Source organism: Podarcis tiliguerta (genome assembly GCF_965153285.1).
Source record: "Podarcis tiliguerta genome assembly, chromosome: 8".
Lineage (NCBI taxonomy): Eukaryota > Metazoa > Chordata > Lepidosauria > Squamata > Lacertidae > Podarcis > Podarcis tiliguerta.
In genome coordinates this window covers 34,445,366-34,465,015 of record NC_139541.1, presented here as the reverse complement: position 1 = coordinate 34,465,015, position 19,650 = coordinate 34,445,366, and the positions used below count along the sequence as shown (strand labels likewise).

The 19,650-nt window shown below is 42.0% G+C and overlaps 1 protein-coding gene across 2 annotated transcripts in view; it reads left to right on the top strand.

Moving 5' to 3' along the window:
- CDH13 (cadherin 13) overlaps positions 1 to 19,650 on the top strand; it is a 671,873-nt gene that overhangs the window by 403,513 nt on the left and 248,710 nt on the right. For both annotated transcript variants that reach the window (XM_083451872.1, XM_083451873.1), the window contains exon 6: positions 13,210 to 13,354. In XM_083451872.1, the coding sequence (XP_083307998.1) occupies positions 13,210 to 13,354 (145 nt within the window). The remainder of the gene's footprint in view (positions 1 to 13,209; positions 13,355 to 19,650) is intronic.

The following is a 19,650-nucleotide window of genomic DNA, read 5'->3' as shown; positions in this document are numbered from 1 at the left end:
GGGGTACATTCTGGGATCAAATCAGAAACTGCGGTGGCTTTTGTAAGTTTGGGACTGTCTCTGGAATCAGACACTTGGAGGGTCTGATTCTGAACTCTGCATTTTCTGTGTGCTGATATGAAGGGGAACTAACTCTCCACTTAAAGTGGTAATTGTTCCATAGAGGTAAAGTAAAGTAAAGGGACCCCTGACCATTAAGTCCAGTCGTGGATGACTCTGGGGTTGTGGTGCTCATCTCGCTTTACTGGCCAAGGGAGCTGGCGTTTCCAGGTCATGTGGCCAGCATGACTAAGCCACTTCTGGTGAAACAGAGCAGAGCACGGAAATGCTGTTTACCTTCCTGCCAGAGTGGTACCTATTTATCTACTTGCACTTTGACATGCTTTCGAACTGCTAGGTTGGCAGGAGCAGGGACCGAACAATGGGAGCTCACCCCGTCGCGGGGATTTGAACTGCTGACCTTCTGATCGGCAAGCCCAAGAGGCTCAGTGGTTTAGACCACAGCGCCACCTGCATCCCTGTTCCATAGAGGTAGCTAAGGTTAAAGCCATAACAGTCAGAGTCAGTGTCTGCTGCCTAGCAATCACACTTCCCCCTCTGAACACAGCACAATTGTCTCAGGCAAAACTAGAACTCATTTGCTATGTCTCTGGCTCCACCTACTGTTGGCCTCCCTGCCTATTGTTCTGCCAGTCCAATGGGCACCAGTCACCCCTACAATGCAGGTCACCAAAGCTGAATGCATGAACCTGCACGCGGGCATACTGTGACGGTCAATACATTATGAAGAGCGTTTCCAGGTGATCTGCTCATCTGAGCAGTGCATTTGGAAGCAAATGTGCCCTCTCTCTTTCCCTTGTGAAGAACATTGATCAAAGGAGGAGGGAGTAACAACATCCTTTGATGCTTTACTACATAGGCGTGCACTGAGAGCCTTCTGAGAACTCTGGGGTGAAAAAGTCCTTGAAATCTCACAGGCAGCAACCACTTAGCCATCCATTCAGCTAATTTGGGGCTCATTGGCAAAAGCATTATTTCTTTGCCAATTAATGCAGAAAGGTGTCCTGTGTTTCCTAGATTATTTTTTTGAGACAGAAAACAGATAATGAGAAAAACAGGAGCCTGTTAGCTGTCCTGCTTTGCTTTGAAACCATCTGCAAAGGCTACCCACCTTGAAATCTATGCACTTCTCTCCATGCCCCCTGGCTCATCATGATCAAAAATCAAATCAACTGTAGGAATCAATGTACGACCTGCTCTGAATCCCCACTGCTAAAATACTATCCTCACCCCGCATCATTCTCAAATTTGCCCCTATAAAGGGAAAGGAGAAAAGTTAAATTAACTATACTTAGTATTCTGCCTTAATCTGTTTAAAGATCCTGGTAACAATAAGTTCTGTTGATAGAATTATAAAAATATGTCGCTGAGCATTGTATTGGCAAAAGAGCTGAACATAATAGGGAATTCAATAGAGCTGACTGTAGACTGAATCAGTAGAAACTCATTTATTTAAAAGTAACAAGCAAAGGGAGCGGGGGTGGTCTGCTACCCAAACTTCCAGGCAGAGATGGCAAAGAGAGAAACTAGAATTGGCATACTCTAGCCTTTTCATGATTGTTTTGATAACAGCAAAGATTGAGTGTTGGGACAGGGTTGGCAACATTCCCAGTTTAAATGTGTCCATTTAGAACAAGTTTCTGGTTTCTGGTTGAACTGGGAGATATCAGCTATAGCTGTAATGGGTGCATTAGCAACAAAATATCTGGCATATGGCCCCTTTAAGAGAAATAGCTAAGACCCAGGAGTACAGCTCCTAGATTGCTGACTCAAATGGCCAGGCTGAAGAAGTTGAGTCACATTCACACCATGCATTTAAAGCACCACTTTAAACATCATGGCTTCCTCCCAAAGAATTATGGGAGCTCTAGATTGTTACGGGTGCTGAGAATTGTTAGGAGGACCCTATTCTCTTCCCAGAGCTACAGTTCCTAGAATGGTGTAATATTCAATCCCTCTACACTACGGGAATTGTAGCTATATGAGGGAAACAAGTCTCACCTTCCTACAGCTTCCAGAATTCTTTGAGGGATTAAACCTTATTGAACACATTGCAATTTATTACTGAGAAAGCATGCAGAGGATTGTCCTTAATCAGTTAAAACTCATACAATTAATCTCCCAATATTAATTTGTGTGATAGTCCAAGCATTGAGTCTCTGTGCTCTACCAACAGTGGGTGGATCTGTCAGTTTTTACTTCCCTCAGTTTCTCATTTTTGCAAACTTAAATTCAGCTCTCCATATTTCCACATCACTTTGAATATTCAAAGTCCTTTTGCATATTCATTATCTCTCATTTCCCATTATATACACAATGTTTACAAATATTTTCCTCAACATCTGTATTTTCTTGAACACATATTTGTATGTTATTTTCACTAAAACATCAATTTTTTTTTTGCACACATTACCCTAGTAAATGCATTTCTTACAAATATCACATGGCTGGAAAATTCATAGAAGTGTGAATTTCAAAGTACGCCTGTGTTTCAGTTTACGCACTGTTTTGGAAAGTGTGAAATTGGTAGATTCTTCTTTAGATGGGAACTGGATCAAATATCGCCCTATTATGCACAACAACTTTGTTTAGAGAAATACACACTCAAATAATTATATATTACATATATTGCTCTGTGTGTGTTATGCCACTGCTCCCAAGAAAGTGTTGTTTTGTTGTTGTTGTTGTTTTTAATAAGCTGACTTTTCTTCCAGTTCTTCTTTGCTTCTTTTGTTAGTAGCGATCAAGACATTCTTGGTAGGGATGGAAAAGAGATAAGCAATAATATGGATAATGAATTTGGAACCCGTTTTTACTTACAATGCCTTATGTAAAAATCTTCATTTTGTAGATTGCAAGTTGAATTTGTAGCAGCTCCAAAACCAATAGCTAAGCCAGAGCCATCATTTACAGCTGATTCAATGTTTTGTTGCTTTAATGAGTTTTTCATAATTCTGTAAAATCGCTGAGGTTTTGAAACTCCCTGAAGGGTTTTCTTCCCGAAATAAATATAAAGATCTCTTAAACATTTGTACTGTAGATTGTGGAATGCAAATAAATTGTGTTTGTGTTTGTTTATTAATGGAAAAGCATAGTTAAGCCAAAGAAACAGAACAGACACAGTGCATAAAAGGTACATATTGTAACATTTGCAGTGAATATTTCTCTAGGAGACTATATTTCATAGGTCTGTAGCAGGATAGAGCAACTCCCCTATGAATAAAGGTTACAGAGTTTGAGACTTTTTTTTTTCACTTTAGAGAAAAGATGAATAAGAGGCAACAATGGCAAAAATCATTCATGGCATCGAGAAAGTGAATAGAGAAATTTTACTCCCTCTCTCATGACACTAGATATTGTGGATATCTGGTGAAGCCGAATGTTGGAAGAATCAGAACAGATGACAGAATTCACAACAGAATTCATTCCCACAAGATGCAGTGATAGCCACCAGTTTAGATGACTTTAAAAGAGGATTAGAGAAATTCATGGAGGAGGAGGTTATTGAAGGATACTAGCCATGGTGACTCTTCCCTGCCTGCACAGTCAGAGCCAGTGATGCCTCTGAACAACAGTTACTGGGAATCACATATGGGGAGAGTGCTCTTCAGTATCCGTTTTGCTTGAGGGTTTGCATCTGGGTGGCCACTGTGAGAACAGGATGCCGTTGGCCTGATCCAGCAGGCTCTTATCATGTTCTTATGTTCATTTCTAGTTATACTAAGAAATGATGCATCTTAACTTTCACCATTGTTCATGAGGTCTAGAAAATGGCCAAAATGAATGCTAAAAAAATTGGGATTCCCAAAGAACTATGACTCTTAACCAGGTGGTATGTATGACAACAGCCACATGGATTTGGACCATATGATGTTCTTAGATATGAAGCCTGTTAATGGGTATGCTCTGTGTTTAGAGAATTATACAAGTTAAACAGCAAGAAGGTGCTGTTGCTCTCAAGACCTGCTAATCGACTTCTCAAAAGCATTTGGCTGGCTGTTGCAGAGAACTGAGTGTTGGAGTGAACAGATCTAGTCCAGTAGGTCCCTTCTTGTGTCCATATGTCCATATTTTCATATGTTGTGGGGAGGGGAGTATATATCAGTGGTGTGCACACAGTAGGGGTATGCATCAAATATATGGGTGGGCCATATAAGGCAGCAAAATTAGGTAATTTTTATTGGCCAAATGGTGTCAATAAAACACACCCCACACCTGTGCCAAGTCTGATCAGGGCCTCCACAAAGCATCCTTTATCTCCAGTATTTCTTTGCTGTTGTTGTTTAGTCATTTAGTCATGTCTGACTCTTCGTGACCCCATGGATCAGAGCACGCCCGGCACTCCTGTCTTCCACTGCCTCCCGCAGTTTGGTCAAACTCATGCTGGTAGCTTCAAGAACACTGTCCAACCATCTCGTCCTCTGTTGTCCCCTTCTCCTTGTGCCCTCCATCTTTCCCAACATCAGGGTCTTTTCCAGGGAGTCTTCTCTTCTCATGAGGTGGCCAAAGTATTGGAGCTTCAGCTTCAGGATCTGTCCTTCCAGTGAGCACTCAGGGCTGATTTCCTTCAGAATGGATAGGTTTGATCTTCTTGCAGTCCATGGGACTCTCAAGAGTCTCCTCCAGCACCATAATTCAAAAGCATCAATTCTTCGGCGATCTGCCTTCTTTAAGCTTTTCTAATGATTATAGCTGTGCATTTTTATCGATTTTTATTTTTCTAGGTCCATGGGCTTTGCAAAAATGAGGCTGTCCTAAATGTTGCCCATGAAGCACTGAAGAATTCTGGATTTTGTTTTTGTTGTTAAAGCACAGTAGTGGAGGAATTTTTTTTAAAACAAGTTAAAAACTTTCACCAAATGTGCTTTTAAAAAAATAAATACCGTAAATAAAGTTAATTTTTTTAAAAATAGAATCCTATGTTGTTCTTCTTTAACAACAAAAGCAAATGCCATCTCTCTTCAACATTTAAAAACAGCCTCACATTTTAGGGCCTATCAGATGACAACAACAAGCTGTGACCCATCCATCCCTTTAATTTTCCCGCCACAAAGCCCCTGTATCTATTCTTCTACAATTTGTCATGTTCATCTAATCTTACTCCACATAGCAGGCAATTAGATGTCCACAACTGCACTCTCCCCACTTGTGTTCTCTGCAATGGGTCTGAAAATAGGAATGTGTCTTGTCAGCTCAGTATTGTCATCCAGCTCAGTTTTGTCTGCACTGACTGGCAGAGGCTCTCCAGGCAAAAGTCTCTGCCAACCTTAGCTGGAGATGCTGCTGTCTGAATCTGGAGCTTTCTGGATGCAAAGCAGATGCTCTGCAACCGATACACCACTTCCCAATATCCCATCGCTGATCTCACCACTGATAGTGGAGGTAGTACACAGCCAGCATGGCTAGTCATCACCAATGGCTTTATTTTCTATGAATTAGTCTAAACTGGTAAGGGATGTCCTTTATAATATTGCCCTCATTCATCACTATGTAACAGATACTTGAATTTCTCCAGGCACAACTTTATTGTAAATGGACAACGCCTGGTGCTCTGGGGGAACAGAGATCTTTCTGAAATATGGGTATCACATTCAAATACACAAATAAAATGTGTGATCATGGGGGGGGGAGTATTCATTTTGATAACTCCCTAGTGCTTAACATTTGCTGGAAATAATATCTCCCCAGTCAAACATGCAAGAGATAAAACATGCATAATAAGAGGTTTCTATCTAAAAATAAGACACTTGTTCAGTCTCTTCTGCCTTTGTGTGTTATGGAATAGAGGGAAAGGAAGAGAAATTTTTAATAGCCTCTTTAATCTCAGTGCAAGCACCTCACAGCACCAATTTATGAAATGCTGAGCTTTCTCTCTCTCTCTCTCTCTCTCACACACACACACACACACACACACGCACAGGATTCAGCTACATTAGTAAAGAAAATGAGTTTTAAATGTGTTATAACACTGTGACACCAGATGGCGCTGTGGAGTTCCATCTTTTAGCAATGTGATTTCCCATTATTAGGTTTACAACACGTTATTAGGTTTACAACACGTTTTCCTGAAACGCTTTTTTAATGTGTCTAGATCCAGCCACAATCTGTTACATGTACATTACTTGAAACACAGTTGATACAAACATAGGAAACTTCCTTATTCCCATTTTGACCATTGGTACATCTAGTTCAGTATTGTAAGCACTGACTGGCATCAACTCTCCAGAGTTTCAGGCAGGAATTATTTCCAGCCCTACCTGGCAACACCAAAGGTTGAACCTGAGAGCTTCTGCATGTGAGCTACAACCATTCCCCTCTGAAATCTGCAGATTTGTGCTTCCCTGTTCAGGACATGGGAAGCTACTTTATCTTACATCAGGCATCCCCAAACTCGGCCCTCCAGATGTTTTGGGACTACAATTCCCATCACCCCTAACCACTGGTCCTGTTAGCTAGGGATGATGGGAGTTGTAGTCCCAAAACATCTGGAGGGCTGAGTTTGGGGATGCCTGTCTTAAGTTAAGGTAATTGGACCAGTTGACATTGACTCTTTGCAGGCTTCCCATTGGGACATCTGGTTGGCCACTGTGGAAACAGGATGCTGGACTAGATGGACCATTGGCCTCATCTGGCATGCTTTTCTTACATTTTTAAAATGAATACTGGGCACTAGGGGAGATGGTGAGCAAGAGGAATAAATTAGTGTTACTGGGGTCAGAAACGGATCTCTCATGCAAGGGGCTACCAGTCTCATCTGCGAGAGCAACCCAGGGCAATGAATATTTGGGAAATAGAGCTTCCTAGCCCACTGCATCCTTCCCAGGAGATGGAATAATCCACGGGGGGTCTTGAAAGTGTTCCGACTCATTTGTTTATGCAATTAATCCATTCCTTTCTCAGTGTGCATGATATTTATGAGTTATTTATAGGTTCACAGTGAACCCAACTGGGAGCGAATTAGGTCAGAATTCTAATTCCTTTGTTAAGAGGAATGTCTTATTATCTCATTCCAGTCTGGTACATTGTGTCTGTGTGGGGGCTTGGCTGTGCAAGGTTGGAGAGCTCAATATTTATTTTTTGGAAGGGACTATCTGATCCCATATTTTACTACCAGAACACTTAACCCGAACACAGTTCATTTCACGTGTGTGTGTGTGTGTGTGTGTGTGTGTGTGTGTAACTCTCACCTTGAATTGAATCCCTATCCTGCAGTGCAGGTCAGATGCCTATAACTTAACTCAATACAGTTTTGTGTTTGGAACTAGTTCACTTCTAAGTGGCTCAATACACAGATTTGTTTTTCTCCTTCTTTGTACTTGTTAGCTGCATTTTAGGGGGTTGGTATTGGCTTTGTAGTATTAAGGATGGGGGAGGAATTCAATTGAGTTCATGCTTAAAGGTGAACCTACCCAATTTGCACTTTCTGAAACAATACATGGACCAAAATCTACACTTTTCAGAATTTACAGTGCTGTTTTCCAGCCATATGTAAAGGGAAAGGTATGCATATAATTGCACATATTCATGGAGAAATTCACACAAAAATATGGATGAATTTTCATGAAGACCCTTAAAAAACATGCAAACTGATGGCAATGTGGAAAACAGAGGGGAAACAGAAATGGACAGATTCACCTATTACTATGTAGCACGGGGGGGGGGGGACATTGCTTTATATGATAGTTCTAGTGGGCTGTACAGAATTGTGTTATGCCTTCTCCCAAAGAATTCTGGGAGTTGTGGTTTGTTAAGGATGCTAAGAATTGTTAGTGGGCGCCTATTCCCCTCACAGAGCTACAATTTTCAGAATGGTTTCACAATAAATGCCTCTTCACAGGAAACTCTTGGAATTGTAGCTCTGGTTGGGGAATATGGGTCTCCTAACTACTCTCAGCACCCTTAACTAACTACAATTCCCAGGATTATTAAAAGAAACCCATGAGTGACTTTCTCACTCTACCTAATAGTATTGCCACTACATAGCTATGACAATCTCCAAACCCCAATGTGGACACCTGCATACTGGCCATGCTCTATGTGCAGGGCTGGAGAAGCTGTGCAACATCAGTGGGGTGGGGGTGAGGACTTTGACTCAATGGGACATCTGTGTATGGTGAATGCATGAAAGGTGCTTTAGACTCTTTTGCTTCCAGGAAATCACAGAAGCTGATATTCTACTGCCGTATGTAGTATTTCCCCCACTGTTTTAATTGGCTCTCTGTGTGTACACAGCTATGCACATGTGTGCGTGAGAGCGCATTAGGAAGTCCACTGCAGGCCACTAGGCCAGTGCTTTTCATGTCATTAATCAGGTCCTCCCTGCAGGCTTTTGTGCGACTCTGGATACATTCAGATGTGGGGAGTATTACATTAGTTTTCCTGATTATAATGCAAGTGCTTCCGTCCCATATCTGAATGTTCCTCTCAAATGGCAGTCCTTGTTGCATCATGGAATTGTGGCTTTTTGATAGAAATACCACCTTCTCACAATGAATTTCATTCACACCTGTGGGCGTGGGCAACACAAGAGCAAGTGTCATTGGTCAACATTGCTACTCCCTCACCTTTTTCACACATGCCTGCTTTTGCTCCCCCATGATCCCCACCCCCATAAAGACAGCATCGGGGGGGGGGGGAGTGTGCCACCCTCACAATTCATCACTTTATTCAATTTATTTAACACAGAAAATTGTGGGAGTAATCTGCCATGTGAATGCATGAATGCAGCCTAAGTTGTGTGGAGTGGTTTTGAAGTCTGTGGCTGCAAAGAGACATGTGACAATTTCTACCTTCTAAAGTATAATCCTGGATACAACTAAGGAAAGGGGCTTTGAGTTCTTTCTGTGTAGAATAGGGCAGAGCTGATAATGATAGCAGATGGAAGTGGCAAAGCTACACCTCTCTACTCTGTTGGTTGCTTTGGATTTGATCTGTGAGCCACTAGATTAGGTCTGTGAGCCACTATTTTTGTCCAAATACTTGTCTTCATATCACATATATAGGAGAAGCAGTCTATTTGAACAATAGCTTCATGAGAACAAGAAGGATATTCCCCAAAGCCCACAGATACAGCAATTCTTTGCTTGCTTGCTTTTAAAGATTGCTGTAGCTGTGAAAGGTGGTCAAGGGTGTGTTGGGGGGGGGGGGATTTGAACGTGCTTTTTGAATAGGAGATGCAATGAGGAACAGTGATTTCTCAGGAATGTTTATTAGCCAAGAGTGAGACCTTTCTGGAGGGAGTGATTGATTGTCGTGCAGCATATAGCATGAACTACATCAAATTCTCAGCAAGTGCAAGACATAAATTCCAGATGCCTGGTGAAAGGGAGCCACTAATGGGCATATATCTGAACCAATCATGTTATACCACTCGCACTAGAAGAATTTCATTGGCTCCCATTGTGCATCTGGGATCAATTCAAGGTGGCAGGTACAGTCTAGGTATGAGTGGGCTAGGGAATTTGGATTTAAAGAGAACATATACAATCCACACTTTCTGAAGCAGTATGAAAATGGAAACTCATCTTTCCGTTGAAATTCACTATCCTCTGAATTTTTCAGTCTAGTTCTCCAGAAAAGGACAGTGAACAAAAAACGCTTATAACTGAGCATATATTAGAGAGCATAACATACACAAATGCATTATATTAGGAGAAATTATTTTGCATAAAGTTGCATATTAGGCAAACATACATACCAAAACATGTATACTGTGAGAAATTCACATCAAAGTGTTGATGACTTTTCATAAGGATTTAAAAAAATGCATACTGATGTGGAAATGTGAACTTAAGGAAAATGAGAAACTGAACTGACAGATTCACCCATCTGTAGCCCAATTCCTGAAGTCCTAAATGGCTTGGAACTTGGATATATGGAGGAGGACCTTCTACTATATAAGACATGGGGAACTGTCATCCTATGTGTCCTGAACCCCTGGACTACCTGGCAGCAATCGGTATGTCAAATCCAAAGTTCCAAGTCTGAGGGATAATCAATACAATTAATGTGCCGCAAAGGTCAGGAAATGCAATCCAGGGTCAATCGAAGTAGCCAAGTCTGAAGACCAGCAGTGAGGATACAGTCTAGAATCAAACCCAAAGCATGGAGGAAGACTGGAAAAAATTTAAAGTGTATTTACAGAAATATTGCAAAATTAATGAATGTTAGAAGAATATTGGAATGAAGCTACATGGTTTTAGCAGAAGTGTTATTAAGAATTATATGAAAATTAATTATCAATGTGCTAAGGTGGAAAATTTAAGGTTAAAGCGTGTTAGGATAAATTAGAGAATAAAAACTGAAGAAGAGGGAAAGGATTTGTTGAACCAGCTAATTTGAACTAGAATACAAAAAAGGGAGGTGCGAGGAAGTCGAGGAAATAAGTTAATGAAAGATATAGATATGAAACATGGATGTGTGTTTAAATGTTTTTGTTTTCTTTTTTGTTGTATTGTATTTTTTTATTGTTGATGTATTGTCTGTTGAATTTATGTATTGTTTTTCTCTACTTTTCTTCTTTTTATAACTATAAAACATTTGATAAATATTATTTTAAAAAAATAGAATCAAACCCAAAGCACAGTCCCATACAGTAAAAGTCTAAGCCCATCAACATGGGCAGTTGAGCAGACACAGCTCCTCAGCTCTGCTGCCCTTTTGTAATTTGCATGCTGATTGCAACATCTGGGCTCGATGAGGCTTGTGACCCCCACCTGTGCCAAGCCTACTGAGCTGAGGAATCACACGCTTCCTCTCAGAGCTAGCGAGCTCCACCTGGCCAGCTAGGAAGCTGGGCTTGGGGCCCTTGCCTGCCTCAACCTCCTAGAGTGCCACTCCCACTGCTCCCTACACCTCAGCGACTGCCTTGTTTGTGGAGACAGGGTCCCGTCTGGCTCCATCGATGGGTCCTGCTGCTCTGGTTCCTGTGCACTGACCTCCATCCCCTCACCAGCCTCCATTACCCTGTGAGTACTTTCTTCCCTATGCCCTGCTTGCCCCAGTCCTGGCTACACCTCTCGCCAGAATCCATCTCCTCCCTGCCGTTCTGCCAGTACATGACACAATGAATTGGATGCAGCCCACAAGTTCTCCCCATCTGACCTACACCCTCCCCTTCTCATTCTTTGTCCCCTACCACCACAATTAGGCTTAAGGGGGGGGGGGGGCTCCTTTTGAAGACTATCAATCATTGTTGTTTTCCCAAGCCTAGACACAGGGCCCAGAGCCATTAAGCATTGCAATGTGTGTGAGAGAACCCTTTTCACAGCAAAAATGCTGCCTGTGACATTTAGGCTTGAGGTAAGGCTTGAGGCTGTAATATGAAGCACTTTAAAAAGAAACAACAGCTAAATTATCACACAGGGTTAGAGAGATTGCTGTTTGATGTGTGGTTCTGTATTAAGTATATCTTTGTATTATGTAAGTAGATGTTTGTATTAAGTGTGCATGTGCCATTCCATCATTTTTTGTGTAGTAAGGATTTGTTTGTGTGTATCCATGTGTGTGTGTTGTTGTGTGAGTGTCTTGATGTGCCAACTTTTGGAATGCCGCCCTCAAAAGCTTTGAACTGTGGCAATGTAGGCCTCAGACAGATAAACATTCCTCACTCCTGTCCTGTATAAATATACCTGAAATGTAACATCCAGTGCTTTCCCCCCCCCCAAAAAAAATGTTTAGGGGTACCCACATTTTGACTTAAGAAAATCACCATTTTATAGTTCAAATCACGAAAAATCAATACAGTGGAAGCTCGGGTTGCGGACATAATCTGTGATGGAGGCACGTCCACAACCCGCAGCGTTCGTAACCTGCAGCGTTGCGCCTGCGCATGCGCGTAACACAATTTGGCACTTCTGCACATGCGCAAAACATGATTTAGCGCTTCTGCGCATGTGCAAGTAGCGAAACCCGGAAGTAACCCTTTCCGGTACTTCCAGGTTTCCCGGGTTCGTAACCTGAAAACGCGTTAACCCAAAGCGTCTGTAACCTGAGGTACCACTGTACAGTAAGTGGACAAAGTATATAGATTCACAAAAAGTTTCTTGGTATGCATACCCCCAGGAAAAAAAGCACTGGTAACATCTGTGTGGAGGACTCATCTCTGGGACTCCCCATCTTCAAAGATGGGGTGGGTTGTGACTGGCAATAAGGCATTTTCAGAGTCCTCTTTATGGAATCTGCCCTGCATCAAATTCAGTTGAAACAAAATCCCACAGGATTTTTCCTTGTTGCAGTGGGTGAGCTCCTTGGATTTACTTTGTTTTGTACTAGAATAGAACCCCAAGATCTACCAACCAGAGCCAAGGGTGAAAAACAGGTAATTAGAATTAAAGATCTGGGTGTCTCTTAGCACACACTCATAATTTGTTTTCAGTTTTATAACTAACAATGCTTTCACACCAGAAGTCTACTTCTGATTACTCCACACTTTCTTCATTTCAGCAGCCTGATCTGCCTTGGAAAAGTCATGTTGTTTTTGCTGTTATTAAATAATTGGGCATCATCCAGTGATGCTGATCTACTGCAAATGTTCCAGAGGTACAGTACGACTCCACTCTGCCCATCCCTAGCTTAGGAGCTTGAACCACTGTGTTAGATTGAGCCATACTTGGTGTGGTGACTTCTGAAATCATTACAAGAGACAGAACAGAATGCTCTGGATAGAGGCAGAGTATAGTTGCAACAATTCCCTCCTCCTCCTAAGAGTCTATTTGTGCATCTCCACTACAACCTATCTTTCAATTTATTTTGTGGTTCAGTATGTTCCCCTTAAGTGTAATTATGCTTGAAGGAGAGAGAGGAGGGGAAAGAAAAGACTTATTCTAAGCAAATATTCACTTCATTAGCATCAAATTGTGTTCCCCCTTTTTCCTTCTTTCGTTGCTTCCTCCAGCAAATTTGGCAATTCAATTGCAAAGTGCCCAATGGGGATCTCAGCGTGAACTCTTTCATTTTTCTTTCAAATGCTTATGCTCACAACCATCCTGCCTTTAGCACAGAGCTCAGCCATCCCAAGTGCTAACCTTGCCTGCGGCCTTGTTATGGCGAAAATGCTGATGTCAACATTTCCTTTTTATCTTCCTCCTCCTTTGATGCCCAGTAACAATCTGATTCCTGTTAACTTTCTCTTTCCCTTTACTTATACAGTTCCAGGTGGAGATCACTGATGCCAGTGGCAAAACCATAGAAGGCCCAGTCCCTCTAGATATCATCATTATTGACCAGAATGACAACAGGCCTCTCTTCCGGGAAGGACCTTACATTGGGCATGTCATGGAGGGGTCTCCAACAGGTAAACTAACTGCAGACATACTGCAATTGCTTATAGGTTTTGTTTCTCTGCAAATTTTATGCATGTTTATCCACTTGAACTCAGTGTATTCTGGTTGACCATGATTGACAGAGCTCATTTGACACAGGAACTGTGAACCTGTGGCTCTCTGCAGATTGCTAGACCAATGACTCTCCACAGATGTCACAGGACCATTGGCCATGCTCACTGGGGTTGATGGGGGTTAAGAGTACAACAACACCTGGAGGGCCAGATGTCCCCCATCCCTAATTTAAACTGTGTTTCCGTGCACTGCTCTGGTTCGCCAGAAGTAGCTTAGTCATGCTGGCCACATGACCCGGAAGCTGTATGCCGGCTCCCTCGGCCAATAAAACGAGATGAGTGTTGCAACCCCAGAGTTGTCCGCGACTGGACCTAATGGTCAGGGGTTCCTTTACCTTTAAGCACAAGGAACGATGGGAGGGAGGATAACAGATATAATACAAATAAAAGGAAAGGGCAGTATATAGAATGCAATCAGTAACATGCTAAAAAGAGCTGCCAGTGTCTGTTGCCAGTGTCACATGAAAACATTTTTGTCCCCTGAGTTCACTTATTCTAGAATTTTTTTAAAATATGGTTGGGAATGGTTTCTTGTGCAGGATTTTTTTTTTAAAAAAAAATATCTAGATGCTCCATTTGAAAAGTGTGACTATTTGATTTTGAATTATTTGGTGGATACGTTGTGCGTTTGTCGTAAACTGACGTAGTCATAGAAATGTAAAACTAGTTCATTGCCATTTTTGCAACACATCTGGGCTCTCCCACTGAGACTGTGACCACTCCTGAATGAAAAATGACTGCTGTATTATTATTTGGGGACTGGCTTGATGTAAGGTAGTGCGCCAATATCCTAGAGATGCAGGAAATTGTTTTCAAAGATTGCTAATGCACTTCTTGCAAAGCAAGACAAAAGTTTGTACTGTAAGGAGGGACATAAAACAGTGAGATTGTGGTGTTGGCTACAAATGTAGTAGAAGTGGGAGAAATCTGAGGAAGCACAACAAGTCTGCAGCACTTCAGATTGTAAGTTGGAGGTGCCTTCTTCAAAAGCTTTCCCAACTAACACACATACATATACGCACATGCACACAGTATTCCTGGAAATTTTGTTAGCATATCAGTCACAAACATAGTGGCCTAAGATTTTTATAGTGGATAGCAATTTTATTTTATATTATTTTTTGGTAAAGAATGGGCACATAAAAAATGGCACCTGCTCTCCCTAGGAAGTTTTCCTTTAGCACAAATGTGCCTTTGAATCCAAACTACTATTGTCAGGCATGGGAAACATCTGGCCTGCTGGCCATATTAGGCCCAGCAGAGTTCCTAATTTAGCCTGCAGGCCTGTTTTCTCCAAAACACTCCCATCTGCCCTACACTAGATGTAATGTATGGCTGGGCAGGTAAAGATACAAATGCAGAGTGCACTCCATATTGTTCCTTGGAAATCAGGCCTCAATGACAGCAGCATTCAGCACATCAATGCTAACACTGCTGTGACTTTGGCCAGTTTAGATAACAAAACTGTCTGTTTTCAAATGTGGTGCACATCTGAACTGAGCCTGAAAATGGACAAAATGGGGCTTGCAGTGAGTCCATTTGAAGGCTTTGTCAGCACCAGTCAACCTTCAGAGGGGTATCACCTCCATGGCTAGTTGCTGTTGATAGCCTTACCATCCAAGGATTTGTCCAGTTTTCTTTTAAAGCTACCCAAGTTGGTGGCCACCATTGCCTCCTGCGGGAGTGAGTTCCATAGTTCAACTATGTGCTGTATGAAGTACTTTCTTTTATTTGTCCTTAATCTTCCAACATTCAACTTCATTCTTTGTCCATTAATTCTAATCTTGTGAGAGAGGGAGGGAAACATTCCTCTACCCACTTTCTCCATGTCACACATGATTCTATAAACTTCTTCCAAGCCACCATTTACCGTTTTTTTTTTGCTCTATAAGACTCCCTTTTTCCCTCCTAAAAAGTAAGGGGAAATGTGTGTGCGTCTTATGGAGCGAATACAGGCTGTGGAACTATCAAAGAAGTCAGAACAGCAAGAGGGATTGCTGCTTTCACTGCGCAGCGATCCCTCTTGCTGTTCTGGCTTCTGAGATTCAGAATATTTTTCTTCTTGTTTTCCTCCTCCAAAAACTAGGTGCGTCTTGTGGTCTGGTGCGTCTTATAGAGCGAAAAATACGGTACTTGCCTTTCCTCTAAGCAAAAAAGTCTCAGCTGCTGTAGGGGAGTTGCTCCATCTTTTTGATCCTTTTGGATCCCCTTCTCTGAACCTTTTCCCAACTCGGCATCACTATATAATTATGGACGATCAACCATTGCCATTTAAAAATCCCATTCTTCCCACCCACCTTGATTTTTTCTTTCTTTCTATTTTTCATAGCAAGAGGGTTTTATAGGAAATAAATTTCTTAGCAGGACAGATGTTCTGGCTCTTTTGTTGTGCTGCAAAATGACTCCGTGTCCCCAGTGATCAAATGTCTGGGTTCCTTAATTAGGGGAGAAACTATAAAAGCTGGAGTGATATTAAACTTTATTTTTAAGCAAAGATAAAAATTGCTGAAGCCTGCAATGGAAAGCAAAGCAAATTCCCATTAGTCAATGTGACACCTACATTATTTTTTTTAAATGAATACTCTGGTGCAGGAGAAGCCAGTGTGGTACCCTGCAAATGTCAGTGGATGCAAAGGGTGGCAGTAAAAGCTAGTCCTACTCAAGAGTAGACCTATTGAAGTTAATGGGCATGATTAACTTAGTTTCATTAATTTCAGTCAGTCTATTCTGAGTGGGATTTAGTTTACGTATATACTTTACATGTGTATCCTGTATTTCTGTCAATGAGCCAAAGGTGGCATACACGGTTCTCCCCATCTCTGTTTTATCCTCAAAACAACCTGGGAGATAGGTTAGGCTGAAAAACAGTGACTGATCCAAGGTCACCACAGTGAGCTTTGTGACTGAGTGGGGAAGTAGTAATGGTCACCAACTTAGGTAGCTTTAAAAGAGGTGGCTTTTGTCTTGCCATGGAAACATGGCAGGTAGAATAGACCCCCATCACTCCTTGAATGGAAGTACACAGCATCTTCAGTCAAGTTGAAGGCTCTTCTTACATTCTTAGAATTTTTCACTGCTCTAGAAGATGCTCCAGACTGCATCTGTGGTGGTTGGCTATTCAAGACAGCTTCAGATGGAGCCAAGCATTCCTAGCTCTCCCCTCAGTGGTTCCTGATGCAAACTGATGCAATTTCTTTTGTGTGAATGAGATCTGCATTGTAACCTGACTTCTTTGCGATTGCCACAGGCGTACATTTTCACTAATAGCGCCATTAAAGAAACTCTGAGTTCTGTCCACGAGCAAGGACAAACCCCCAATTTCCTTTCTTCTTTACCGGAGAAACAAAATTATAGATAGCTAACTCTCTAGAAGGACACTTTGTTGTGCCGGAGGACTGTATTCATAATGACCTAGTGAGGATGTTATCATATCACAGGTGAATGCGAGAGGCAATTACTGGCTGCATTCACAAGCAGAAGCCATCCACTGTCTACAAATGAGCTTAGCGAGGGGACAGCTAGCCAGACACTTAACAGGCGTGCTGGCCTTTTGGAAATTTAAAAGCTGACGAAAGCTGCTGTTTTCTCCCTACTTCCCTCACTTAGGATTGCTTAACAGACACCACTAGGATCCTATTTCATTTGCTTGAGTCAGTTTGCACCAGTGATTCCTCATATGTTTTGACTTCTATCCGCAGCTTGGAGCAAATCCTCCTAAGCCCAAAATGTGGTGTGTGTGGTTTTGTTTAAAAAAAGAGTGGCTGGTTAAAATTGCTTTTGAATCACATTTAGAAAAGAAAAGAAACATTGGCAACTTGTTTTTCCATTAAGCCATAATAACCCATGTATATTGCATTCCAGCTGAGGAACCCCCAAAGCAGAACTGATGGAAAGTGCCTGTAAAGAATTAGCAGGAACAAAGGGGCATTGAGAACAGCACATGGCATGGAATTATGAACAGTAGCCTTGAGGAACATTTAGTATCATAAAACCATCATTTGCAGAACTGGATGTAGAAACAGGGAAGGGGCTTGTCTAACGCAGGACATGCATTATGGATGACCACATGCTAGGAGGTTGTAAGCTGCTCTCATTCATGGAATATGGTTTCACAGAAACAGCCTCCTCATCAGTGGTGGCTGGTGTCCATCTGGACTGGTAAGGCAGAAGGAAGAGAGGCCATCAGCAGGTGAAGGTGGAGCCAATAACAGGCACAGCCAATGACAGGCAGAAGCAACCAATTCTAGTTTTGTCCCCATTTTCCTCTCTGCTGAGTTCTACAAAGGTCAACACTGAGGCCAAGGAGGAGGAGGAATCTGACAGGCAGTGCTGCCACCCCTGGACTGGATGCAAGTAATAAGGCAGGCAGTGGGGGGCTGGCGGAGGGCAGACTGGGCACTGCCCATTGGCCCTAATGGACCACCTTGCACTGTACCTCTAGTCACATGCAGCATAGAAGGCTGCCCTCTTTCAGTTAATCTGATACTAGCAGCAGCAGCAAAATCAAGGTTAGTGTGGAGATGCATAGAAATGAGATCTTTATCAGCAGGTGCAGGAATCAAAAGACATTAGGCAAAGTCATCAATACCAAAGTTCACCTGGGGAAATGGGCAAAGCTAGAGTTAATTCTTCCCCCATTGTCCATTCTGCAGCAATTATTGTTTGATGTTTATGTCTCCTGGGTTATAATGAGAGTTGGTCTGCTGTTGTGTTGTTTGTGTGTGTGTGTGTTTGCATGCTCAATTCAGTTTTGCCTGTGATCGTGTCTGGTGCGTAGGCAGGGGAAAAATAGGGCCACTTAAGCTTTCAAATGACTAAAATTGCATTCAATTTGCTGAGCACGGCAGGATCTCTTCTTGGCTATGACCTGTGATTCTAACAACCTCAGGGAAACTACGGGTGTTCTCTTAAGAGCTTTCTGTAGTCAGCAGATAGAATAGACATGTGTTTTTTTTCTTCCCTTTCATATACAAAGCACTTCTAGCAGAAGAACCCATTCACAGACAATTTTGTTTCCTTACTAAGTACATCCATAAGTGTGTCCTTGAATAAAACCCAAGGTAATTATTAATCCACTACAGCCAATACTGATCTTCTCCCACCTCCTGGGCCTTTGCATGCTTACTATACATGCACAGACAATTGACTTCCATACCTGGTTTTCTGCTTTAGGACAGAACATGAACATAAATCAGGAGCCAGCATGGTGTAGTGGTTAGAGTGCTGCTTTGGGCAGCAGTTACTGAGGGTATGGTGCCATTGTGAGCTTTCTGGAGAACATGAGTTGAGTATACCATGTGGCTTCCCCTGAGCACCTTAAACTAGTTAGCTACCCCCAGGTGCTTTGATGCTGTCCAATCACTGATGCTGAAGTAAGATTCACATGTTGAGCTAGTTGATATCTGTATGTGGAATGGAGTTTGTGTTTACTGCATGCGTCAAAATGTATTGACCCGGAACACAGGAAGCTGCCTTATTCTGATTCAAATGATTGGCCCATCTAGCTCAGTATAGTCAATACTGATTTTCTTCAAAATTTCAGGCAGGGGACACCCCCAACCCCACTTGGAGGTGCTGGGGGGTTGAACGTTGGCCCATCTGCATGCAAAATAGATGCTTCACACTTGGCCCTGGCACTGCCTGACCTACTTCTGCAAATACCTTCATGCTAAATGTTACATGTTCAACACTCAAAGCAATAGTATTATTTATAGCATTCTGCCTACAGAGTTTTGTGAAAATAAGCAACACCCTGATTGATCAGTGGAGAAAACCTTGTAATGATAGTTACAAGTAAATTACAGACATGCAATTAGACTATTGCTAGCTCTAATGATCTTAAATTAAAACTGTGAATAAAAACATTCAGGGCAACATCAAAAGCAATTTTGTGTGTGTGTGTGTTACATACTTCACAGTGAGAAACAAATCAGTATAAACTCCTTTTGATGTTGCTTGCTTTTAAAGACCGGAGGGGGTGAACTTGCTGTGCAGTTTGGGTATGAACTCAAGAATTACTTTTGATACTAAAGGGAAACCCCCAAAGTAAGTCTTGTCTGGTTCTTGACTTGCCACTAGATTCAACTTGTTCATGCAGTTCGGAGGTGGCCAACATGGTGCCTTCACAATCTTGTGGATACAGTTTCCATCATCTCTGACCTTTGCTCAGATTAGTTGGGGCTGGTGAGAATTGA